The sequence below is a fragment of the Microtus pennsylvanicus genome, chromosome 2 (assembly GCF_037038515.1).
Source record: "Microtus pennsylvanicus isolate mMicPen1 chromosome 2, mMicPen1.hap1, whole genome shotgun sequence".
NCBI classification, from domain to species: Eukaryota; Metazoa; Chordata; class Mammalia; order Rodentia; family Cricetidae; genus Microtus; species Microtus pennsylvanicus.
The window spans coordinates 41,943,934-41,971,214 of NC_134580.1; the positions used below are offsets into that span (position 1 = coordinate 41,943,934).

The 27,281-nt window shown below is 45.9% G+C and overlaps 1 protein-coding gene across 5 annotated transcripts in view; it reads left to right on the plus strand.

Annotated features, from left to right (window-relative positions):
- Positions 1–27,281, plus strand: part of Asap1 (ArfGAP with SH3 domain, ankyrin repeat and PH domain 1) — a 284,912-nt gene that overhangs the window by 51,918 nt on the left and 205,713 nt on the right. For all 5 annotated transcript variants that reach the window (XR_012909632.1, XM_075960908.1, XM_075960911.1 and 2 more), the window contains exon 3: positions 21,070–21,196. Coding sequence is in view for 4 of the 5 variants with exons in the window: in XM_075960908.1 (XP_075817023.1) it covers positions 21,070–21,196 (127 nt within the window). In the remaining variant the exon portion in view is untranslated. The remainder of the gene's footprint in view (positions 1–21,069; positions 21,197–27,281) is intronic.

Sequence of the window (27,281 nt, forward strand, 5' to 3'; positions counted from 1 at the left end):
CCATGATGACAATGGTCTAAACCTCTGAAACTCTAAGCCACCGCCTCAGTTAAATGTTTTCTTTATAAGAGCTGTGTGGTCATGGTGTCTCTTCACAGCAGTAGAAACCTATATGACAGACCCTTTCCTCCCCAAGTTTTGGTCCTGTTTCATCACAGAAATAGAAACCTTAACCAAGACAAGTGTTTCACCTGCATGTATGTCCGTGAACTATGGTGTGTTAACTGCTTCATGCAGAAATCAGAAGAAGTCATTGGATCCCCTGGAACTGGAGTTACAGATGGTTATGGACTACTTTGTGGGTGCTGGGAACCAAACCTGAGTCCTCTGCCATATGTTCTGTCTGAGCACAGAGAGCCATGTGACCATGGATTGAATCCTCTGAATCCGTAAGCACAAGTAAACCCTTCCAGCCTTACGTTGTGTCTGTCAGGAGAAATTTTGGTCACATCAGTGAAAAGGTGACTGGTACAGGCAAGATGGACTGAACCTTTGGCTGCTGGTGAATAGAGCCTCTCCTCAGACCCCTTTCTCCTCAGAGCTCCTGGAGACCACTGCAAAAGAATTTGGCTTTCCAATGATTCACTTTTTCAATGCATGAAAGTCACTCATCACTCAGGATCTGACGGGTTTTGTGAGATCTAAGACAGGAATGTGGGACAGAAGCCAGATATATATCCCTTATTATAGCATATCAGTTATTAATGATGAGGGATGAGAACTCATGGCAAGTTCGATGCCTGGTGAGTTGTCTGGATCATGCCCTTATGTATGTTGGCATGGGTGTGGGAAGATGGAAGGAAGCAGGAAGGTGACAGATCTTGATATGCAGAACTGCTGGAATACATCTGCTCACCAGTGAATGTGCAGGACATGGTCATTGTATTCATGCTGTGCCCTGGCCAGAGAGCCCGGCTGAACCATCTCAGCAATGAACTTGTTTGTGCCCACTGCCAACTTAAATGCTGCCCTGCCTTTTAGAATAGAGACGTGCTCCTTTGCAGCAATATTCAAGGCCTCTTTCAGTGCCCCTGCCTAACCTCTGGCCTCTTCTCATCCCTCCTCCTTGGTCCTATGCTGTCCTCACGCTCAACCTGTGTGTACTACCCTGTATCTGACGTGCATTTCAGTCCTCTGTGTACTTGTCCCTGCTGTGCATATGTATACATAGCTAATACCATACAGTGTGAGCTGGTCAAGAGCCAGCTACTTTCTACCGAAGGCAGCTTAGCATCATCTGCTCTGCGCAGTTCTGGGTTCTGGTGTCCTCTGCGATTATTTCTTTCTTTGTGTCCCATGTGCCTAATTTCCCTGACATTCCAGTGACTTGGCAGACATGTGTAGGGCACCCTCTCTGAGGAAACTGCATAGTTAATGAGGATTTCCTGCTGGGTGTTTGCTAGCATTGATTCAGGCCCCATCTTGGTGCCAGATACCCTGTTTGCATTTTCTCATCACTCTTTAGACTATTATGTAGGAACTCCCATAACCTTGTTTCTCACAGGCACAAAATGAAGCTTAAAGAGGTTAACAGAGATAGTAAGTCCTGGTACCAGTACATACACCTCTAGCAATCAGACGTCAGCATTCTTATGTTGCTGAGAACAATGTTGTCTTTTATTGTTCTACATTATACCATACTTGTCTGTTTATGGGACTGCCTCCTGGTATCAGTCAGGGTCCCAGCAGGAAACAGATGGCACACTCAAAATAGGAATAATTGAGAAGAATTAGATACCAGAAGAGAGGGGTAGCAGGCAAGGAAACTATAAGGGAGAATGGGGACATCCCTGGTCCCTGTGGAGATAGATCTCAAGAGGGAGGAGCTACCTCTGGGAAATGGGACCTAGAGAGGTTGCACGGGGAGGGCCCTCAGACAACACCCACATAGCTAGATCCTGCAGAGGACAGACCTCCTGAAATGTTCTTCCTCTAGTTACGTGTTAGCATGTCACACATCTGAACTGAAACAAAAGCTGGAGAGCCAGAGGCCTGGAAGGGTAGAGAGGGCCTGGCGGTGCAGGCTGCCTGCTCTGACTCATTGGGTGCTGAAGAGCTTGGGCTTTTCCTGTCCTTAGCTTCTACACCTGTAGCATGTTGTGCTGAGGCCAACAGGCGGGAGGAGTCTGGGCAGGGTGAGAAAATGGAGAGGGAACCAGCTTGAGTAAGTAGACAGTGTACGGGGTCTGCTTGTTGCTCACACATGGGCATGCTAGTGAGAATTCTTTATTTGGATGTTTGTGCCTGTCTCTTCATGCAGTGCTCATGGGGAGAATGCTGGAAGAATTTCCCCAACTCTCAACCCCTCCTAGTCTTTTCAGTGGTGCTCAGAACACTTGTTCCATTTCAGTTTGAATGTGAATGTGGTAAACAAGGCTTCCTCCTTCTCTCCTTCTCCTCTTTCTCCTCTTCCTCCTCCTCTTTTAATTTAAGAAGCAAGTAGGTAGATGCTGTGATTGTCTTACATAGTCTACAAGAAGAAGCTGCAATCTCTGACTTCCTTGAGCCTCATTCAGCAGCCTTTGCCCAAATCCCGCAGATAAAGGCTGGGAAATCAGCTATAGTGCAGAGTCCATGTGGGTTATACTGTGTGGTCCTGGATGATGCCTTAGGAGACCCTGCCTTTCCTGGCCCAGCCCATATATGTGGATAGGTCTCTAATTTCAAGGGTAATGTTTATATCTGTGATTCCACATTTACTGGCTGAAGGACTGGAAATAAATAAAATTCCTAATTGATGGTAATTCCAGAAACTTGGTGCATGAAGTTGGGTGTGGTGGCACATACCTGCTAGATAGGGTAGAAATGTGTATTTTCCTACCTGTTGTTCTAAGCAGATGGGGAAGAAAAATTGCTGGGGCTATGTCATTATAGACGCTTTTAAGGACAGAAACATTTTAACCTTTCTATACTTAAATTTCCTCATATTACAGCTCTCACAGGGCACCATAAGAATGAAAGAAACTTTAACAGCTCTGAAAAGTGGTAGGTGGGCTGTAATGGAAATGCCCTTCCTTTCTCTCTGATCAATGCCAGTAGGAGCCATTTGGCTATGGGTTTCTTAAACCTTCCCCCACTCCCCTCCTCTCCCTTCTCTCTCTCTCTCTCTCTCTCTCTCTCTCTCTCTCTCTCTCTCTCTCTCTCTCTCTGTGTGTGTGTGTGTGTGTGTTGTACACACATGTGTTCCATGGCCTCAGTACAGAAGTCAGGAAACAACTTTCTAGAGATGAATCATTCTTTTTACTGCGGCCAAAATTGAATTTGGCCATCAGTCTTGCATGATATTTCTGATCCTGCCTATGGTTTTTGTCCAGCATCTATAAGATCCTTTCAGTAAAGACTGACTTATTTCTCATCTTCTCTCTGTCTCTTCCTCCAGTGATGGTACAAATGAGAATGCACCCATCGGCTCATACACTTGAATACTTGGTCCCTAGATGGTGGAACTGTTTGGGAAGGATTAGAGGTGTGGCCTTGTTAGAGGAGTGTTGACAGAGGTTTCTGGTCCTGCAGCCATTCAGTCCCAAAGAAACACATAGAGGCCTATATTAATTATAAACTGGTTGGCCTATTAGCTCAGGCTTCTTATTAACTAACTCTTACATCTTAAATTAACCCATAATTCTTGTCTGTGTTAGCCACGTGGCTTGGTACCTGTTATTAGTGAGTCATTCTTATCTTGCTTCCTCTGCATCTGGATGCTGACTGCAGACTGAGCCTTTTCTCTTCTCAGAATTCTCCTATTTTGATCACCTACCTATACTTCCTGCCTGGATACTGGCCAACCAGGGTTTTATTAAACTTATACAAGTGACAGATCTTTACAAGGTGCAAAACCATTGTCCCACAGTAGAGAAGGTGTGTCACTGAGGGCGGGCTTTGAGATTTCTCTGACTCCTGTCATTCCCAGTGTGCTCTCTGCTTCTTACATATAGATCATGATGTGAGCTCTCAGCTGTTCCTGCCACCAAGCCTTTTTTTTTCCCTGCCATCATGGATGCTAACCCTCTGAAAGTGTAAGCCCAAGTAAATGCTTGGTTTTTGTAGGTTGCCTTGGTCATGGTGTTTTGTTACAGCAATAGAAAACTGAGACATTTCCCTTTTTCTTCTCCTCCCTGTTGTTTTCTGCTCTCCACACATCCTTTCCCTTCCCTGCCATCCTTTTCCTCCTCCCTCTTCTGCTCTTCCACTCATGCCACCAGTCAGGTACCTTGAGGTCTCTCTTTTCAGCCACCTCTCCAGGGCCTTCGCATTCATGGTCTATTCCTGCAGTAACCAGATTGTTAATCAGGGAGAGTACATTATGGTCCAAGGATCAGCCCTGAGACTGAATACAAGTCAGTGACCATAAACTATGCTTGACATTGCCTGAGGTCCTTTGAGATCAGAATATGGAACAGTTAGGAAACGAGGAAGCAGATGATGTGCAGTACAAGGCAGCTGGCATGATTTGAGTTCTTCAGCTAAGGTGTAGATTTTGGAAGGGGGCTTTGTAGATGGATGCTCTAAATACCATTGCCATTGGGGTTAATCCATTTATAGTTGTCATCTTCTTTGTATGAAAATATGTCAGGATGCATGCTGCACTTATAATTCCCAGGGCTGAGATGTCAGACCCTAGCAACGTGTAAGGGGTAGGATTTAGACTGTGCTTTCCTGGTTTAATGGCTGCTCAACTTCCATGGCATGAATCAAGCTCAGAGGAGCTTCACCAGCTTTCTGGGTAGAGCAAAAACCTGCCCTCTTTAAATGCAACAAGTAGAGAAACTTGTTGAAAAGTGATTATGAAAAATAATATAGCACTTCTCAGCAGAAGTACGCCCCCCCCCCCCACATTAAATGCCTTTCTGCATTCTGAAGAGGGGGCTGGATATATTCTTGGGATTTTGGTTTGGCAGTTCCACTGTTCACAATGGGAACACCAGAGTACACTATGCTGCCCAGATCAAGTCTGTTCAGATTTGCGGGGAATTATCATCATCTCTTCTATGAGCCAGTTGCTCTATGGCTGAGGCAGAATCAAAACTGGTGCCAGAAATGGTTTCCAGTGTGGACACAAGTGCTTGGTAGCTGCTGAGGAGAGCAGGCTTAGCCTCTCAGAGCTGCCTCCCTGCCAGAACCAAACGGTGGATGGAAGATGTTGGAAAGAGGCGTCTTCTTACTAGATGAACTAAGCACATGAATTTCTTTCCTGTTTTAGTTTCTCTCAGCTGAAGGCGAGGTGGTAGTAGTTGGCCATTGTCGTAAATGGGTATGTGTTAGAATCAAGTCAGCTTTGGCATAGGCCTGACAGTTCAAGGTACTGAGGTCCTGGAGTGTCTCAGGGTATGGGGCTGTTTTCTGGTCTAGTTTTAGAATCAAAAATTGGAAAAGATATATTCTCTCTCCTAACTTTATTTATTTTAATGATTTTTATTGAGCTCTACATTTTTCTCTGCTTCCCTTCCTGCCTCCCCTCTCTCCTAACTTTATGTGTGAATCTGTGGATTTATTCTCCAGAAAACAGGGCCAATTATAGTATTTAAATACACTTAAATACATACATAAAATGTGTAAAATTTAGGACAACAGGGAGTCTGGAACATAAAACCAGGAGTAGGTATGTAGTTGTGCCAACCATAGAGTCTTAGAGAGTTTTCACACTGAAGCTGCAAGCTCTCTCTCTCTCCCCCCCCCTTGTGTGAGTGTGTGTGTGTTGGTGTGTGTATGCATGAGTGCGCATGGGTCTACATGTTTCTGGAGGCCAGAGGTAAACCTCAGGTGTCACATCTTGTTTGCAAGGTTTTCTGATTTTCTAAGACAGGGTTTTTCATTAGCCTGGGGTTTGCTTTCTTAGCTAGACTGGCTGGCAAACAAGCCCAGGAAAGCCTCCTGTCTATGCCTCTTCAGTGCTGGGGTTACGTGTACTTGCAACTATGCCTGACTTTTCTACATGGTTCTGGGAATTGAACTTGGGTCCTAATGCTTGTATAGCAAGTGTTTTTACCAACTGATCTGTCTTCCCAGTTCTCTGAAGCTACAGATTCTTTTCTTAAGCCTTTACAAAAGTGTGTGTGTGTGTGTACGTGCGCGTGTGGTATATGCATGTGTGTGTGTGCAAGTGTACACATGCACACAAGTATTGCTGTGAATCTTATCACACGTGCTTCTTGGTGTTGTGAATGTGTGTCTAGGCACCATTAGCCACATTTTAGCAATGAGGATTTTATGTATGAACCAAATTGAGTTGTGTGATGTATGCCAGACAATCTCTCAGTAGCCTTGATAAAATTATCCCATATCATTTCATATTATTCTTAGTTCTAAAAGGCCTTCATAGAGCATGATACCCTCACTATCTCATCACAACACAGGCCCTTCTTAATAAATAACAAAAACTTGCCGTTTTTTTCATGTGGTCATTGGCACCAGGATTTGATGAGTAGAGCGGGCTGTCTTTACGGACATGCCCACATATTCAGAATTTCTTTTTGTAGGGTCACATATTAGCAAATTCCTAATTTGCTGTTGGTAATTTTTCTTTGTTGTAACCACTTCTTAACTATTGCCAGAATGACTGCTATGTCTACTCTGCTGAAAATCTAGACTCCATCAAACCAAACTTTTGCCAGTGCATTAGTTACTTTGTTGCTGGTGAAAGGAATTTAAGGAAGGAATAATTAATCTTGGCTCAGGTTTTAAGGTGCAGTCCCAGCAGGACAAGAAGAACAGATCCTGTTGTGTGTATAGCTTGCTGGCAAGTGAGCACCAGAGAGCTTCCTCCCTCCCTCCATCTCCAGAGCTGCTCACATGGGCTCCACAGTCAGGGAGCAGACAGTGAGAAATGCTTGTGCCCCTTTCTCTTCAGTCCAGGAGAGCCCAGGGGCTAGTGCCGTCCATATGCAGGATGGGATTTCTCTCCTCACTTAAGCCTCTCTAGAAGTGGACTCACATACCCAGAAGTGAGTCTCTTTGGTGACTCCAGCTCAGGTCGTGGAGAGCACCATCATCTTGACAAGTGAAAGGGAGAACTGGGAGAACCGAGAACCCGAGGGATGTACCTGGGATGGCAGCCATTGGGAGAACTGGGGACACCAAAGGATGTACCTGTGATGGCATCTGTCGGGAGAACTGGGGACACCAAGGGATGTACCTGAGATGGCAGCCGTCGACCTTGTTCTTTTTCTTTGAAGCACATAGGTCTCAGCACATGAACTTTGTAGAAATGAATGTGCTGCCCAGGGACCCGCGTGATTTTTCTTTCTGGTTCCTATGTTCCAGAAGAGAAGACTGGGCTCCCGCAGGTGTGTGTTGTCCTATGAGCAGAGATTAAACATTCTTTTTTTAAAAATCTATTTATTTATTAAAGATTTCTGCCTCCTCCCCGCAACCGCCTCCCATTTCCCTACCCCCCACCCGATCAAGTCCCCCTCCCTCATCTGCTTGAAGAGCAATCAGGGTTCCCTGACCTGTGGGAAGCCCAAGGACCGCCCACCTCTATCTAGGTCTAGTAAGGTGAGCATCCAAACTGCCTAGGCTCCCCCAAAGCCAGTACGTGCAGTAGGATCAAAAACCCACTGCGATTGTTCTTGAGTTCTCAGTATTCCTCATTATCCGCTATGTTCAGCTAGTCCGGATTTATCCCATGCTTTTTCAGACCCAGGCCAGCTGGCCTTGGTGAGTTCCCGATAGAACATCCCCATTGTCTCAGTGTGTGGGTACACCCCTCGCGGTCCTGAGTTCCATGCTTGTGCTCCCTCTCCTTCTGCTCCTGATTTGGACCTTGAGATTTCTGTCCGGTGCTCCAATGTGGGTCTCTGTCTTTGTCTCCTTTCATCGCCTGATGAAGGTTAATATTCAGGAGGATGCCTATGTGTTTGTCTTTGGATTCACCTTCTTATTTAGCTTCTCTAGGAACATGAATTATATATCCTGAGTGAGGTAAGCCAGACCCAAAAAGAGGAACATGGGATGTACTCACTCATATTTGGTTTCTAGCCATAAATAGAGATTAAACATTCTACGCAAGATCTGGAGACAGGATATAGTCATTTGATCAGACTTCCTTCTCTCAGACAACTACCCATAATCCCAGAGAGAACTAGGACTTCACCTATGAGGAACTTGACTTGGGTCACCAGCTCTAGTGGTTGTGATACGCGCAGAGTTAGATGCATCACACAACGGGACATAGGGGGTCTGTATGGAAAGATCTTCCGTTTCTCCAAACGCTTCCTCCTCACATCACTCTGGGTTGAATTCTAAAGCACGTGAGAAGGCAAGCAAGGAAAAGCTGTTCTTGACCCACTAATACCCTATCAGCTGGCTGCTGGGTTATAAATGCCACGCCTACTGATAAATAGCACATTGGCTGTAAATAAACAGATAAACAAATAACCGAGTTAGGATCCTATCTATTTCAGCCGTGAGAAAACTGCTGCTGTTTTTCTGGTCTCTGACCTGATTGTCCTGGAAAGGCTGGGACAACATTGATTTTAAAGCACAGAAGTCTTTGAGCTTAATTATCTTACTGTGTTTGGAGTCAGCCCTGCCTCCACTGCCTTAACCAAGGGTGCAAAGGTCGAGTAAATACATTTGCTTCTTTAGAATTTGGCTCTGTGGGAGCTCCCTGGCTCCTTGGAGGCTGGTTTTCTGAAGCAATTGCTAAGATGGAATTTAAGTGCATGCAAAATGTAATGTGTGTGCCTGGTGAATTGAGACCAGTCTTTTCAGCAATTTTGTAACTCCACAAAATAGGCCTTGGTGAGTGTCTTCAAAATAACCTCATAGAATCCCAAGGCCTCCAACGTAAAATCTCAACTGTTGGGAACATGACTATGGTAGAACCGTTTTAATTTGACTCCTTCCAAGATGAGCTGGTTTCATCCTTGTTTGACTCAGCCTGTACTTAGGCCCAGCTTATAAATTAGGCTCACGTTTTAACTATATGTAGACTAAGTTCCAATAACAGTAGTAATACCACACACACCAGGCCAGAGAAGTATGGAGAGTATCTGAGGCCAGGTAGTTACCAAAAAACTCAAACTTTTCTGTTTCTCTAGTTCTACTCCCTGGGTCTGTTGCCTCATGATCTAAAATGACTGCCAGAGTGTCAGCCATCACGTCTGCATCACAGTCAGTATGATAGAGGAAAGGGGGAAGGATGATAGGGTCCTCCTGCAGCCAAAATAGCTCTGAGAGAGAGAGAGAGAGAGAGAGAGAGAGAGAGAGAGAGAGAGAGAGAGAAATTGTAACTGCCATGCAAAGGCTTAGGTGTCCTTTCTGCATTCCTCCACCTCGATGGCTTCCTTTCTGCTCTCATGCGCATGTGTTCTGTGCCCCCTCACTTCCTCAATACCCTTGTCTCTTACTTCATGGTCCCCTTTCCAGTTACATACCCATACTCACACCCACATATACACATAAATATCAACATTTATAATGCAAGGCTCTGCGTGTGAGAACATGGGACATTCTGAGTTTGAGTCCTTCATTTGTACTTTTCCAGGTTTAATACTTTTTCTTTTTTGCTTTCCCCAGAATTTCATGGCCTCATTTGTCCTTACAGCTACATAAGTTTCACTGAGCTTAGGGACCGCGTTCTCATGATCCATCCATCTGCTGACAGCTATTTAACTGGTTCCATGGCCTTGCTGTGTGACGAGGGCAGCAATGAACATGTATTGATGAGCCGGTTAAGCAGGTATCTCTGTGGCTGGCTGCTGAGTTTTTTGGGCATGTGGTACCGCTAGGTCACATGTTACCTCTACTTTTGATCTGTCTAGAAACCCCCACAGTAGCAATTTCTGTAGTGGCTGTACTCATTAATACGCCCGTTATTCATATACGTTCCTCTTTACTGCATCTTCAGCAACATTCACTGTCTTCTCGGTGACAAGCTTTCAGGCTGGAGTGAGATGGAGTGGCACAGTATTTTAGTTTGCATTCCCCTGATGGGTAAGGATGCTGAATAGTGTATGCGTGTGTGTGTGTGTGTGTGTGTGTGTGTGTGTGTGTGTGTGTTAGCATTTGTGTTGACCCATTGGTTGTCAGTTTAGTGTTTTCTATTCTAGCAGTTCTTTGTGTATTCTAGACAATACCAGTCTGAAGTGGAGCTCTCTAGAAAGGCACTTTCCCCAAAGTCCTCCACAGCATTTCTGCTTACCTCTCACTGGCTAGACTGCCACAGCAGCCATGAGAGATCTCAGGCTGGAACGTCTGTCCTTTCGCTGACTCTGCTACTTCCTTGGATCAAACTGGAGCCTTGTTATTGAAGAAAGAGAGACCAGAGAGAGGTGATGGAGCCAATCCCCCCTGGCACACCCAGTGGAGTACAGTGGCTGCAGTGGTTGAGCATGTGGATTTAGGGTGTATGTACAGCATTCGGTCCATACAGAGTGGGATTGCTGAGTCGTGTGGTCAAGAATTCCAGGTTGCTCCCAAGTTGTGTCAGTGCATGTCCCAGCAAGGTGTGTTAGTCCCAGGTCCTCATCCTCAGCAGCACTTTTGACTCTCTGTCTCTCTGACTGTGGCCATCCTGGTGAGTGGGCCGATGTGGCTCTGATCTGCAGTCCCGCCTTGACTCCTGTGGGACATCTCCTTGTGGTTACCGTCTATCTGGAGTAATGTCTGTTCGACTCCTTAGCCTGTTTTGAAATTACCTGTTTGTCTTTTTATTGGGGGGGGCAAGAATTTATATCTCTTGGAGAGTCTACCCTTATCAGAGATATGATTGACAACTGTTTTCTTCCATCCCATAATAGTTCCTTTTCCAGTTGCTGATGCAAGCATGTTTATTAGAGGGAGATTTACTTAGCTCCCAACTTCATGGTGGGGATAAGAGAGAGGCAATTCTTAAAAGGGTATATGTAGATAGATCAAGACGGGGAATGTAAGCAGTGTTCCAAAACTTTGTCTGAACTGCTGGGAATTTTAAGTTGTTAAAATTAATTGAGGGTAAATAAAAGTTAGTTCTTAAACCCAATCATTGGAGAAAAAGTCAGTTTACACACACATATACGCACACATGCACACACAAACGCACATAGGCATGCACCAAAACAAACCCTAAGAAGTTGAAATCAGCCTCTGAAATCATTCAACAGCAAGGTCTCTGCATCTATTAAGACAGCAATTTTAGGACTAGGGAGTTGGCTGTGCAAACATGAATACCTGAGCCCGATCCTCAGAACTTGTGTAACGGCTAGGTGTATGCTTGTAATCCAGGGCTAGGAAGGCAAAGCAAGAGGAGGCTCCTTGGGACTTGCTGGGCCCTGGTCTAGCCAAATCAGCAAGCTCCAGGTCCCACAGTTTCAAAAACTAAGGTGAATATTTCCCAAGGAACTATTCTCAAGGTCAGTTACAGGCCTCTATGCACATCTCTGCCTGCCCCCCCCAGCACATGCACTCAAACACTTCCAGAGCATACATGCACACCTGCATGTATACACACAAACCAGCTCCCCGAGCCCCAGCAATTTTATGTTAGTATACATGATTCTTCTCCACCTCTAAAGCCAGAACAGAAAGACTCATTTTTAAAAAACAAAGCCTTATAAAATAAAATTTAAAAAATATAGTACAGAAGCTAGATGCATCTGTCAAAGTGTTTGCTAACAATTAGAAAGGTTTTATTTCTTTTGAATTAACACCCCTAGTGTGATTTGGAATGTTCACATTTGTGAAGGTTGCTAACCAGCGACATACGCTGAGAAAACTCTGCAGGGGGTGGGCAGTTTCCCTCCTTTCAAATGAAGTAACGTCCTACTTTTCACAAGCTGCTAAAATTCTGATACCATGCAGGTCATTTTAGGTGAGTTCAAATGGGTTGTAGGTAAAGTCATGTTTCTGAAGAACAAAAATGAGAAACTAATAGAAACCATCCCTGAGAAGGACCTGCTGCCCAGGACTGGTGGCCTTGCGGCAGCACTTGGCTTCTCGATAGCCCATGAAACACTGTCAGTAACATCCTGGTTTTTAGGCTCAGTTGTCACAAACTATTAAGAAAAATCACTGAGTTATGGGACGTTTTGGCCTTAGGGTCCTCAGAAAGTTCCTGCCCCAGGCTTCTGGTTTCAACCACAAAGGAAAAAAAAAATAAGGCCAAAGGAGGTAAAAATTTTGACCAAGAGAAAGGAGCCAGCCTCCCTGGCATCCCATGCGGCAAACATCTCTATGCTACTATTTACATTTATTGTTTCTTCGTGAATCGTGTTTCAGATGAGCAGTAGCTCATAAAAGACAACATAAAAATAGATCTCGGGAAATGGCTCCGTGGATAAAGGTGCTTGTCATGTATACCTGGCAACCTGAGTTCAGATCACAGAGCTCAGGCCCAAAAGTCGGATGTGGGTGTGTGCATGTGTGCATCTGTGGTCCCAGTGCTCCTGCGGCAAGATGGGAGGGAGAGACAAGGGAACTGACCTGCACAGAAGCTCAGGGCCACAGTACATAGCACCTACACAGAAACAATGGGGCCCCTGACTCCAACAAGGTAGAAGGTGCTCTCTGACCTCTACATGCACACGAGGACAAGTGTCCGCAGTCACACAGATCACACGCTCATACAGAACATATAAAACACACATACACTCTCTACCTGGGTTAACTGGGTTTGCGGTGAATCAGACACTTAGAAATACAAGTCACCTTTGCCTGGACTTAGGTCACATTTGAAAATGAACTTTTTTGTATGTATTTGAACAGTTCCTTAATTAGTCTCTGCATACAAGGAACCCTGATGGCAGACTCTGTCCTTTTCATATATATATATATATATATGAAATATATATATTATATATATTTGATTATTATTGAGCTCTACATTTTTCTTTGCTCCCCTACCCTTCAACCCTCTCCCAATGTCCCCATGCTCCTAATTTACTCAAGAGATCTTGTCTTTTTTGACTTCCCATGTAGATTAGATCCATGTATGTCTCTCTTAGAGCCCTCATTGTTGTCTAGGTTCTCTGGGATTGTGATTTATGGGCTGGTTCTCTTTGCTTTATGTTTAAAAACCACTTATGACGTGAGTACATGCGATAATTGTCTTTCTGGGTCTGGGTTACCTCACTGAACATGATGTTTTCTAGCTCCATCCATTTGGGCAGGCTCTGTCTTATGTATGCGTTTAACCCCTGAACAATCTAACTTTGTACCTGGTTAAAATTTCAATAATGATAGCAGTAGCTACGTATTAGGGACAGCACCTCGCGAGGATGATCTTGCTTAAGCCTTTCAGCACACTGACAAAAGAGGTCTTGTCGTAATCCTCCTTTTAAAGGTTAAAACATTTGGAGTGAAGTAACTTGCCTAAGGTAACAAGCTCTGTGAAGCGGCAGTGTTGGCACTGAACCCAGATTATCTGAATCCAGGTCACACAGTGGAAAGATGAGGGGCTGTCTGAGAACAATGGGGCCAAAATGGGCTTACTGGGATTCAACCTAATACTTCCACACCCACTGGGAAATGTACTGGGGACTTGGGAGGCAGCGATCTCTTCTTTGAAAATGACCACACAGGGTGCTTATTACAAGAGCAAAGGAGACGTGACCTGTGCTCTGTGTGTGTTTGAGGGCCATCATGGGATGGGCAAAGGGGGAGCACGGTCATGAAAAAGTCCGAGTTTGCCTGTTGTATGGTAGCTGATCAGGAAGTGTGTCATGGGTGGACTGACAGGTATTGGCTTTGGAGAGCAGGAAAGCAAAGGGTGGTAGTGGTAATTAGATGGGGGAAGAGAATGGAAACAGCAGGTGAGTGCTGTAGCATCCTGCTTCAGATTATAGCCAAAGTGTGCCACTCTGATACTGGTACGGTGTGTGTGTGTGCATGTGTGTGTGTTTCTTACTTTTAAACCCAAAGCCTTACACAGTATGCAAAAGCCTACCCCCGAGCTATAACTCTGGCCCTCGTTACAGTTATTAATAGCAGAAACACGCTTTACAGGCATTCCTTCACACTTTGATGCCTTGCTTAACATTCTGCACTGGAAATGGGAGGTTCTTCCTACAGGTTCCTTACTCCCTCCTTGGACATGGAGCTGGGAAAGATGGACAAGTGGGAAAGACTTGGGAGGCTGGGCATCTGGCCCTGATTCCCACTCACCTGCCTGGAACTATCGGGCCAGTCACCTGCTTGCTTGTCTGGAAAATAAAAGGACTGAGAAGCACATGATCCTGTAGATTCTCTCTGGCACCTGTTGCGTGTGATGATAGATTGCGGACATACCTCTGCTCTTGCCATTTCTCCCGTCCTGAGTCTTCTCGCACCCCTCCCTTGGCAACATTTTCTCATTCCTTCATTCATCTGCTGTCATTCACCCTTCCATCCCTCCAGTAAATAACTCCTAAACATCTGGAGTTTGGGTGCTCTAACAGAGAGTGGGTGTGCCACCTCTGCCTTCTCAAGGAGTTCACAGAGTGACTGGAGAAATAAAAATAGATGAAAAGTGGCCAGGGAAGGGGTGCATAAAAGAGGGGTGTTCTATCTTGAGATAGCATGGACATGGGCATGATTAAGTGTAATCAGCGAAATTTAAAATAACACCAGTTCATCCAAGATAAAGGAAAACCTGGATAGCATATGAGTAGCCCACCATTTTTCAGGGTATGCCTCTTTTGCAGAAGCAAAATGAGACTTAGAATCCCAGACCTGTACAGATCGCAGGTTTTTACAAATCCTATAAAAGATCACAAAAATTCTTCTCTGGAGGTTGTTTCTGCTTACATTATTAGATGTATCTTGTAAACAAAAAAGCCAGAACAGTTCAAAACACATTTATAGGCAGCATGCAGGAACCTGTACTAGGCAGAGCCTTCTGTAGGGAAAGAAAAGCCTGCAGGGTTTAGAGTCAGACAGACTGAATAGCATCGCTTGGTGTAGTTACCTGTTGACCTTGAACAGGCTGTGTGTCTCCAGTTCTTACAGCTGGAAATGGGCCAGCTCCCTAGGTTCCGGGGAAGGTTTCAGGAGACGGTGCTTACACAACATCAAGCCCACAGTGCAGCAGCCATCCGCCCTTCCTTTAATTCCTGAGGGATGCAGCTGAGACAGAAATGGACAAGGCTCCTGAGTGCCCCCGGGAATTGACAGTCTGGGACTTGGTAGTGCAGGAAACTCAGGAGGAAGCTCTGAATTCTCAGCCAAGCCTACTTGTCGCTGTAGGAAGTTCCCAGTCTGCTGTGGGTAATCTGAAGTCTGTTGGAACTGTGCTGGTATTGCTCGGTGGGAGCAATGACAGAGGGAGAAAGCTTTTATTGAGAATATTGATGTGCAGATTAATCCCCAATCAACAGAGCCGGGGGACGGCTCCAGGATCAGTCAAGCTCGTCTTTGAAACTGGACTCAGGGAAGAGGGAAATAGACATCTGTGGAAGGTGTGGCAGAAGAGTCCTCCGGGGCTTTGGGACCTTTCACTGTCTCTAATCACTCCATGGAGCTTTCAGAACCCTGACCAGGACATCACACTGGCCTGCTTCAAAGCCCATCAGGGTGACCTTTGAGCTTCAGTTTCCCTGCATATAAACTGGGGCTAACCTCATACCCACAGTATCTCATGGCTGTGAGTGCTAAGTGAGGCCATGTCTGCAATGACCCGGCAGCCCAAGGTGCACACACACAAAAAAAATCACAGTTATTGATTGCTACTCTTCTTTTATTGGACAGAAGAGAAATATATCCTCGAGTTCATCCACTTGATATTCATGCTCTGAGCTTTCTGGCTACCCGGCATTCTGCAGGCCTTTTCCCTCTTCGCTGCTTTCGAGGGAACAGTGGGAAACAGAAAGGTAGAATAGAAGGGCTTTTGTGTCTCCAAACAAACCGTGCTCCCTTCTTATTGAGAACACCCTAGTGGTTTCATGTGACATATTTAAATTAAATTAAGTACAATCGGGACTAGAACAGGCTTTTTTTAAAAAAAAATATTACTTGAATTGTATGAGCGCACTTGGGAAACACTTGTACAAAGAACATGAATAAAACAGCCGTTATTTCGTGGAGAGTAGGGTAACATGAGCCTAATAGAATAACACGTGGTTTCACTTCTGGTCCAAAGGTCTTTCCCTTTCTGTAGTATTTCCCTGCTGCCTGTGCCGGAGAACACCGCATCCAGGACAGCAGCCCCATCCAGTAAAGAGGCCAGCGTTGCACTCTGCCAGGCTTTACAGACTCAGGGTGGGAGTTCACTGTGTCTCAGCTCATGGCACTGTGCTGGCTGCGCCTCAGGGCTGAGTGGTGGTTTCAAGTACTGCCTACATACTGCCGGTGCGGTGCTGGCCGAGGTTGGGTGCTCAGGTAGCAGGGTCCTGTCTTGTCCTCCAGGCTTGGTTTTCTCTGTGCTAAACTTTGGGTAATTCAAACTTACATATGAAGTTGCCGTGAGGATTCAAAAAGAGAAAGGCAGCTAGAGAGATCAGAATTTCTGTCTCCACATAAGGGTTTCAAGTTCCCACGAGAATGACCTCTACTTAAAATGTTTCTTGGGCCTGGCTAAGTACTTCATAGTCCTTGGCTCGTCCACTCTTGGAGATGGTCACTGTCATCATCATCACGTCGGTCCCCTTCTCCACCCCACCCCTGTGCTGTAATTACCCTCATTTACAGATATGAAAACTGAGACTCAGACAAGTAATAAGGTCTGGTAGTTGCCATGTGGCAGAGATGCAAACCTAAGTCATTCTTGTTTGGAATTCACTCCTTCCTGAGAATGGAATCCTTTGTTATATCCCCTAGAAGTTGCCTGGATTAGGCCATTTTTCTTTGTAAGATCTTTGGTTCTAAGAAATTATCTGTGTATGTGTGTCTGGGTACATGTGTGCCATGTGTACATATGGTCAGGGAACAACTTGAGGGTGTTGTGCACTCCTCCTACTGTGGATGACGTATATTGAACTTAAGTTATCAGAGATGGTGGTAAATACTTTACTCCTTGAGCCTTCTCATGCTGGCCCTCACGATTCATTTTCGATCCTGACTGGAATTCATCCTAGTTGACATTAGACCCTGTTTATTTACTTCCCAAATCCAGAACCGTCACTGAAGGGTCTGGCCTCCTACGGGAGTAAGCGAATCAGTCGCACAGTGGCGGTGCACACCTTTAATCCCAGTATCCAGAAAGCAGAGACAGGTAGATCTCTGAGTTTACAGAGCTAATTCCAGGACAACAGAGAAGCCCAGTCTCAAAAACAAAACGAAACAAAAAGTAAGTTTTCCAAAGCCTTCCTGTTCTCACATCCAAGCTTCCAGATTCTGGGAATTCTAGCATAGCCCTAACCCCCACTTACCCTCTTCCATCCTCCAGGTGAGTAATTTAGAGATATCTGAGCTGTGGGATGAGAGGAGATATAGTTAGAGTCATGCTTCACACAAGAACCGTTCAAAGGGAATTCACTGTGTGTCAGTATCTATATCCACGTCTATCCTCATTTCTAGTAATAATCCGATGACCCTAATTTTACATGGGAGAAAACAAGGTCAGCGACAGGTGGCCAAACTCAAGTTCCAGGAACTTGGAGCATCTTCCCTTTGCTGGCGCCATGAGGGATTTGATGAGTGCTGTGACTGCCTAACATTGTAGCTCAGAGTAGCAATGGGGTTTCAGGCTTAAAGAGCACTCTTGACTACTCACCTCCAGTCCCCCGTCTTTCGGTCATTGTCAGCCATCTTGCCTTGAGCTCCTTTGGTTCCAAAGTAGATGGGAGAGTGAGGCTTGTGTAACTCAGAATCAGTTCCCAGATGACAGTGGTCAACAGTGCTATTGCCGCCCAGAAGGTCAAGCTACTCCTGTTCTTGCTGTCTCAGTTCAAAGACACAAAGCATCCTTGCAGGGCAAACTATCTTGCCGCTGTGAGCAGGGCTTAGCAGAATGAGAGGCCCAGGGGTAGGAGCAGTCTCTGAGGGGAATTATAATGATGACAACATAGATGATGGTAGCTTTATATAAAGCCGACTGTGCAGAAGTCCGAGTCTATGAGCATGTGGGTTTTTTTTCTGGTTTTGGAGAGGGTAGTGTATATTTCTGGGCATCTCCTTGTAAAGAAACCCAGCCTCTCAGTTTTGCCTACGTCAGATATCCAGGAATGGTGTTCAGGGTATTTGAGAAAATGGGAGGTACAGATGGTTTGCACTAGGGAATGGCTTCAAATTTAAAGAGGATTATGGCCCATGAACCCCAGAAATGGTGGGTTGAGGTGCGAAGCTTTGAAATTCTAATTGCAGACCAGTCCAAGGAGGTGTATACTTACCCGGTCACAATATCTCATTGTTCATATATTCCTTTCTTGGCTGGAGGAGGTAGGGGAGGAGCGATTTCATAACATAATCTTCGGAGGAAACTGAAACAGCAGTTGATGGCGGTGGTTTGAGGCTCTCTGCTGAATTCAGTCGAGAAAGAAATCCCTGGCTGCTTACCATCGCTGAGCTTAACTTGCTGTAATAATCTTTCTTTCACCCGCTGAGCCTAGTGTAGGCCCAAATTAGCTCCAGCTGAGAGGGCTGTGTGGTCATTTTGACACACCTCCCCTCTTATGTCAAACCATGGCATCCAAACCCAAGGTGACAGCATTTCTATGAGGAGAGAAAGCCGTGGAATCCAAGGTCTCTGGGAACAGACACACTTCTTCACCAATTCTAGGCTCTGAGTAACGGTTCCTATTTACCAGCTATGCCAGATATAGAGGAGGCATACCACCAGTCCAGTAGAAATGACAGGCAGTAGGGGGGGAGCTCAGAAGAGGGGGGAGGGGGACAACATTCGCACATTTCAAAGCCCAGATTCACCTACAGCCCAGGGGAAGAGAAGTCCTTTTGGAGGGAAGTTCTCTTGCTCATTGACTTTCACTGCTCAGTGGAGGAGTCTGGGATTACTGTGGGGGAGGGAGCATGGGCACAAGGAGCTCAATTAGTCCTAGCCTATAAGGGTCATCTTTGTTCCAACTTGACAGAACTTTCCAGATGCTGTGGAAAATGAGGTAGGATTTCCTTCTGGGTGGCTTATACTTCAAAAGTTACACTTTCCATCCTTGGCACCTGAGTTTCCCCAGTGACCCTCAAGAGTCACCAGCCCTCTTCAGCTGCTAGTCTTCTTCTGCCTGTCTCCTCTCTAAGCGCTTGCTTGGCCCTCCATGTGTCCTAAACCAAACTTTTAAAGTATTAAGGGAAGAAAGTACTGTTGTTTATTTTTACTTTATCATTTTAAAAGGTGAGTTTCTCACGTTTGCCTTTGCTAGGGAAGCATCTGTTTATTCCCATTTCCTCAGAAAGTCCCTCTTTTAGTGGGCTGCGTTGGAGAGTACTGGTAAGAACCGGAATTGAGGCACAGTGCAGACCCAATTTGGCCAAGCCAGGGAGATAAACAGCACACCCTTTAAACCGTTTTGGTTTTTTCCTATGCAGGAAGCAAGCCTTTCCTATACCCACGGACGTTAACTCAGCCTCCTGAGTGAGTGTCCTTATCTTCCACCTTCGTGTGAGGCAGCTGGGGATGTGAGGCAGCTGGGGATCCACGATTCCCAGCCAACTGGATATTGTGTGGTTCACTCTCCTTTTCTGCTCACTATGACAGAAGCCTTCTCTGAGCATGCTTTCTGTACGACCTTGTCATTTTCCTACTTCCATCTGCCTTCTCCACTGGACTGTCTGTCTGTTAGTTATCTGACCCTCTAGCGGAGGACAAGTTCCAGGACAGCAGGGATGTTACCTACCTGACTTCCGTCATCTCCGAATTTGTTGGCAGTTTAGAAGGTGAACCATTCACTGTTGACAGGAAATCTTCCTCTCCCTGCCAGTCCCCACCCAAGACAAGTCATCACCACTGGTCCCTGAGCTGTGGGCAGAAGAACCAGAGACCACAACCCTTAACCTTATAGGAAAGTTTAAGTAGGCAGGCCTGGATGGGCCACAGTGCCTGCCTTCCAAAGAAGGTTTGCATCAAGACCTGCAATATAGGCTTTCAAGGACTGATTTCTCAAGGCCTAGGTAGTTTTTGTTGTTTTTTTAAAATCAACTTCATTCAGTCAATGGTGAGAAATTAGAAGGGTATTTTGTACTAACAACAGTAAACATCTGCTAGAGCTGAATTGGTACTTTGCCCAGAAGAAATTTAATTTCTTCACAGTAAAGAGCATTTGCACCTGAGAAATACTTTTGCATCTCCTGATGCCGTTCCTCTGGGTTAAGAAAAAAAGAATTGCACATGGACAGGTGAAAAGTATTTTAAAACAATTCTTCCTGGCTCCTCTCTGCACAAGGCACAGCCATGGCTTCAGAGGGCAGCGGGGTTGAGCCCCCGGGCCTCGGCCCGGCAGCAGGAGGCGGCTTTCCGGGCCTTGTTTCCTGCACCCACTCGGGACTAAAAAAGAACACGTACAACTTTCTTTTTTTTTCTTTTCTTTTTTTTTTGGTTCTCTTCTTGCAAAAATCGCTCTCGTAACCAGCTCTCTGAAGTAACCGCTCCGGGGGCGGCTGGGTGGGTGGGTGGGTGGGTGTGTGTGTGTGTGTGTGTGTGTGTGTTGGGGGGGGGCGAGGTTCCGGAGCCCCACGGGCACGAGCACTAGTGCGTGTGGCATCGAGATGGGGGCCGCGCACGGATCGGGGCGGGCGGGGGGTGGGGGGGAGTGGCGGGGGACGGGAGAAGGGGCGGGTCGGCCGCAGCGCGTGCGCAGAGCACTTCCGTGTTTGCCCCCCGTGACTGGCGCGGGCGCGCCGCCCGCCGCCGCCCGAGCGAGCCGTCCAGTCAGTCCGCCAGGCCTCGCCGTCCCGCTGCGCCGTAGAGCCGTCTGCCCCGCCCCGTCCCGCCCCGCCCCGTCCCGCCTCGTTGCCCCTCTTCCCCGCCCCTGCGTGCACTTGGGGGAGGCGCGTCCCCGGTCGCCGCCCGCGCGCGCGCGTGCGCGTGCCGCTCTCAGTTTGAAGGGCGCCGCGCCGCTCGCTCCTCTGCTCGTCTCCTCTCCGCTCCGCTCCGCTCCTCGCGCGCCAGGCCAGGCGCCGCGGCGGGTCGGGCTGCGCGCGTGGCGTTCATGAGCCGCCCGGCGGCCCCGGGAGCCTGCGCCGAGACTCACGCCCGCCCCCACTTGTGTCTCGTCCTTCCCGCGGCAGGATGCCGGACCAGATCTCCGTGTCCGAGTTCATCGCCGAGACCACCGAGGACTACAACTCGCCCACCACGTCCAGCTTCACCACGCGGCTGCACAACTGCAGGAACACCGTCACGCTGCTGGAGGAGGTAGGCGGCGGCCTGGCAGCTGGGTGGGCTGGGGCCCTGGGGAGCCGGGCATCTGGGGGAGCCACACCCCCCTCCGGCAGTGTGTGTCCCCCCCCCCCCCGGCCCCCTGTTGTCCCCGTTGGCAGCCCTTCCCGGGGTCCTGCAGGCTTGAGAGCCCGGGCACTGAAGTAGGAAGAACTGAGCAAGCTCTGGACGCGGGGAGTAGAAGAGAGATTCCCCTCTCTGTCTGCACCCTGTCTGGGTGCCAGGCTGTCTGCCGGGCGCTTCCACATCATTGTGACCCTTTCCTAACCCACGAAGTACGTGGCGTCAAGCCACCGAGGGCAGAAAGGCGAGGCTGCGTGGCCAAGGTCACACCAGCCAGCGACTTGGAGATGGGCCGCGAAGGCACTTCTCCGCAGCCCAGCGGGACCAGGCAGGCTTAGCTGTAGCGATAAGGGCTGGTGGAAAAACCCAAAGGGAGAAAAGAGAACTCCGATTCGAGACTGTTGCCACCCATGGGCCTGTGTCTCCTAGTCCCTTGTGCCTAAAGTGAGCAGAAGCCCAGGTGGAAAGGAGAGCTGTACAAACAGGTCCCCGCCCCGCTCCCCTTGCTCCAGTGGCTGTGGTTTTCTAGGGCTCAGGGCTGCTGCACCAGATCCGCAGGACACTCCTAAGGTTGTAGAGAGAGAGCTGAAGCCAGTGCAGTCTTCAGGGGTGGTCAGGCTGGTAGATGGGACTAGAAGCTGCAGAACGAATGGCTCTGCTCGCTGGACCCTCCGGCAAAACCTTGTGGATGGATGTCCATGCAGGGGCAAGGGCAAAGCTGGTTCTTTTAAATTTTTTGATGAATTAATGCTAGACAGCTACACAAATAAGTCTGTGTAATCTCTGGGAAAATAAGGTAGTTTCCCAGAAACTCGGCGTAATTCCTCAGTGCTACCAAATACCAAACATCGCTTCCATCCTAACCAGCCAGGCCTACCCTGGCTGAAAAAGACAGGGTAGGCTGGAAGAATCCCCCCCTCCTTGCGGGGATTATATGCTTGGTTTATTTGAGGTTCAAGAAGCTCGTTTTTAGTTAAGGCCACCAGGGCCAGCCCTAGGTAATACAGGGAATCCTGAGTTTCTGTCTGGAACTGGCTTTGGTACTACTACTCATGCTGTCTAATGTATAAAGAACTGGTATTGGATGCAAATGTTAGAAGGCTGAAGACTTTTGTTGCCTCAGGGTCCCATCTTGCCTGCCTGCCTGCCTGCCTGCCTGCCTGCCTGGTACTGTAAGCTAGTATGTTTTCTTCTAGTTAGGGTTGTTTTTAGAGTTTTCTTTGGAGTCATTGTTGAGTGATGGAAGTGGATGTTGAAATGGATGGAGAAGTATTACCTAACTAGATGTATTGGAAAGCCAGAGGTAATGTGCCCCACCCCACCTCAACCCCTTGTGAACTGGCAGTTGCTTCATGGTTAGTATCAGGAATTAAACAGAGTTGCCAGGCATTCAACCTCCCAGTGACTCTGTCCTTCCTGCAGTTATAAGAACATGCTCATCTAGGAGTGTGTGCTCATCTTTTTCCGTTCCTAATTGGGTACGCCTCTAAAGGGTTTAACATTGATTAAACTGCAGGGTTACTTTCCTTCCAGATAACTTTAGTGCCTGCTAATAGAGCTGTCAGTTACTGTAACTTTCTGCACACTCAGATAGCGTTACTGTATTCTGTTTGTGCAGCAGATGATAAGGGTGCTTGGGATATGTTTGTGGATGTATTTGTATACATTGAAGCAACATTATAGAATAGGGTAAATGTCATATAAGCACTGCCTTGATCTTAGTTTAAGGTAACTATATTTAAATGCAAATGCAACAAATAAGATTTTGTTGTTTGTTCTCTTTCCTTTGTGTGTGTACACACAAACACACACACTCCCTTGTGTTACAAAGTTAGGTAGAAGAATAGACCTGTGAACTTGAGAAAGAATTGGAACCAGTCTAGAAAGCTCAAAAGTAACAGAAAATATTGATACATTGTCTCTAAAACTATAACAGTAAACATTGCATTTGTACCAATTGTACAGTAATTGGAGACAAAATTTTGTTATTTTTCTAAACTTGAGTACGGTATTGGTTAAGGAATCATTTTCCTCAATGTGTATCTTCTAACTCTTGAATCATATTCTATGTGTGTGGCGACCTTTTATATATATGCAATGTATGCTTAGTTTTTTATTGTTGGATAATCACACAGTTGAATTTTTAGTTTTTCTTTCAAACTTAGCTATATGGAGAAGATACAGTATTATGGATATTCTGAGTAGATCACAACCTGCTTCTTCAGAAATAGGAGGCTGATTGTGGTAGTACATCCAGGCACTTGGGCAGTAGAGGCAGGAGGATTCTCCTCAAGCCTGAAGCTAGTCTGGTCTACCTAATGAGTGCCAGACCAGCCAGGGCTTCACAGTAAGACCTTATTTCAAAAATTGCTGGGGCAGAGGACCTGCTCTAGACATGGCAGAGACTGAGTTCCACCCAGCCAAGGGTACATAGGAAGAGTCTGTCTCAAAAAACAGAAGATTTTGAAAAGGGAACCAAAATTACTGCCCCCAAAATAAAAGGAAAAAATAGTGAACATACTTCACAAGTGAGAGATTTGAAAATTGCAAGAATTTGGAAGTGTTATTTTGTGATTATTCTTAGAAATAGGATTTTTTTAATATTTATTTCTTTCTTTCTTTCTTTATTTATTTATTTATTTATTTATTTATTATGTATACAGTGTTGTGTCTGTGTGCATGCCTGCAGGCCAGAAGAGGGCACCAGACCTCATTACAGATGGTTGTGAGCCACCATGTGGTTGCTGGGAATTGAACTCAGGACCTTTGGAAGAGCAGACAATGCTCTTAACCACTGAGCCATCTCTCCAGCCCCTAGAAATAGGATTTTTGGGGGGTACTTTTTTTTTCTTTTGGCGATGTGGAAACTCCAGAATGGGGAGTAATTTGGGTAGCTTGGAATTCTGTTTGAAAACAAGTCTGTTTCTAGTTCTAGTAGTTATGAATTTCCTGTTTACTTGTGACTTTGTTGTTTCTATTACTAATTAACACATGTGGGGCTCAACTAAATCCCATTGAGTGCCAAGCGTGGAACCCCAGATCAATCTATACTTTCCCCTTTGGTTGTGTGCCCTTGTCAAACAGTTGACCATGTTGTGCAGATGCTGCTGTGTATGTATAAGCCCCTTGGGACGTGCAGTTCAACATAAGAAGAGACTAAGAGCTCACTTCAGGGCTTCCCTTTTAGTTCTGAAGGACACACATGGTTTAGAGAGTCACGCTTTGGCTGGGGCACAACTGGCTGCCTTTGAGAGGCAGGAATGGATCAGCTGGAATTCTGCTAAGGTTTCATCTGGACGTGTAAATGTTTTCAAAGCACAAAACCAATACCTTGCTTATTTAGGAACCAGAGCGTACTAGTGTATGCTGTCCTGCTTGTGACCCTTTGGAAGTTGTAAGTGGCTAGAAGACATTGTTTCCTTGAGAACGGAGCAAGCAGGCATTTTAGGAACATGGACCAAGACATTGGGATGCGTTCTCCCATTGAAGTCTTGGAGTGGCCAATACTTAGGGCCTTGGATAGTCATTGGAGGTCTGCTTGGTTACTTGATAGAAGGCCAGCATTTTACTTTGGTGCCGATGGAGGAGATATGCTTTGCCCATGTCTTTAGCCCCTCCATATAAGGCCAGTTGTAGGCACATGGGATGCACGGTCCTCTGTAGTCAGCTGTGTAGAGCTACATGCATCCTCCATGTAGAGTCTACACTTAGAACTCTGTGAAGGGAGAAGGGCTGCTCTCGTCTCCACTTTACTAAGAAGAAAATGGAGGCCCAAAGAGATGGTTTGTCTCCAAGATTTTGTTAGTAAATAAAGGATTTGGGGAATTCTTTACAGTCACCACAGAAAATACACACTGGTTGTCTGCAAAGTCGTATTTCATTGACTTTGCAGGACATAAATGTGGCTTCCCATTTGTTGTACTTTGCAGTTTTAATCTCATGAAGAGGTGTGTAACGTCCTTAGTCGTTTAACTTTTCTTCATGCCCACATTCCAGGGAATTCTTAATAGCGATATTTAAATATAATATTTCTTCAAAGAGGTGGATGCAGCTTTCAGATTGAAATGTGAGAAATTATGTAAGTGACCTATGAGCAGCATCTGCTCAACACATCTTAGAGGAGCATCTGTGTGTGACGGTCACATTGCCAAGCCCTGGAGAGGTATTATTTGGATTGTTTATGGAACCTAATGGTGTTGAAGAAAAAAAGCCCATAACTCTTAATAGGCTTAACCTTTCTTTAACAGAAAGGTTAAGTTCATAAATGGAAAGATTCATATAGGTCATTCATCACAGCCATATAAGCTATCTATTGCAATCTGCCACCCAGTCAGTACACACACTGTTGAGTGCATGCTACTGCTAGGCCTGGGGATTCAGAGATGAGGAATTGTGTCTACAAGGTGCCCTCAAAAAACCTTTCCAAGGGAGCTAGATGTCAGGTATGGCTCTGGCTTGAAGACTTCTCTTAATTCAGAGGTTTTGAAGGCTAGGAATCATTTATTTGATTAAAGATTGCCGAAGGTCTTTTTGATATTAACACTTAATAATAGTTGTCAGCTATTGATGTTCCCACTAACATTATAGATACTTTTTTAAAAAGAAGATTTTATTTAACTTATTGGTATTTGCCTGCATGTGTATCTTGTACACCTTGTATGTGCCTGTTGCCTGAAGAGGGCTTCTGATCCCTTGTAACTAAATTTAGAGAAGGTTTTGAGCCACCGTGTGGATGCTGGTAACCAAACCCAGGTCCTCTGCAAGGGCAGGGCAGCAAGTGCTCTTAACTATTGAGCCATTTCTCTGGCCCCCTCCATATATACATACCATTATTTAATGCTTGCCCTATTTGTCAATAATCCCATCTTAACAGATAATTCTCTCTCTGTCTCTGTCTGTCTGTCCGTCCGTCTCTCTCTCTCTCTCTCTCTCTCTCTCTCTCTCTCTCTCTCTCTCTCTCTCTCTCTCTCTCTCTCTCGTGTGTGTGTGTTTGGTTCACAGCTAGTCAGAAATGAACTTCAGACTTAATAACAACTGTTGAGTATTCTTGGCATGCCTGGAGGTATTCCTCTACTCTTTGTAATTTTGGTCATGTTTCATATTGATGACTGGAGATCTAGTCTTTGATAAGTGAGGTTAAGTCTCTAGTGCTAATCTGTAGATTCTCACACCTAGGAATTCTAAAGCCAGATCTTGAAGTATTCAAGAGCTAGTTTGTTACCTTCAAAGACCATGTAGTTTTAGACAACAAACAACACCTATGAAGCCCTTCTCTGGGGGATTTAGATAAAGCCCTGTGGACTCTTTTGCCTAAAGTAGAGAAAATGTATTTGGGTCTGTTCCTGACCTCTTAAAGATAAACCAACAGAAGACAGTTCTCCCTGTGATCCAGTATCCTTTGTAGAAGTCTAAGCTGTGGAGGCCAAGCCCCCTTATTCAGTCCAGGAGTGATTAGGATTACAGCTGTCTAAAAGTGGAGAAGCAAAGTATTAATCTTAATAATACTACTGACTGCCAGAAGAAACTTGAAGCTTTGCGTCCCTGTGGAGTAAAACTGAGTTACCCGGACCCGTACAGATTTGATCAGTCCTGTTGCTTTCAATGTGGAGATTGAGGTCTAAAGATGAGAAGGGATTTAGGCAGGGATTTGAATTCAGGGCTCCTACTCTTTATGTAGGGCTCTTTGTACTTTGACTAGGGGAGTCTTCTTCAGCACTACTTTCTAGATCTAGCGCCTAGGAAAAGACTGGAATAAACCTGAAATTGGGAAAGTTATTTTGCACATGCTAGTCACTAGGTTGATTGCTGATCTCTAAAAACATTATATGAGGCCATATCATCTGATACTGTGCTAGGAAGCTCCCATCAGAAGCCATTTATCTTGTATGTTCAGACTGTCCAGATAGTTATTTGCAAAGTGTATGTGTGGGAGTCTGTGACACCTAGAGTATTGGTTTCCATATATGCCACCTAGTCATTGGAGGATTTCTTGGCACAT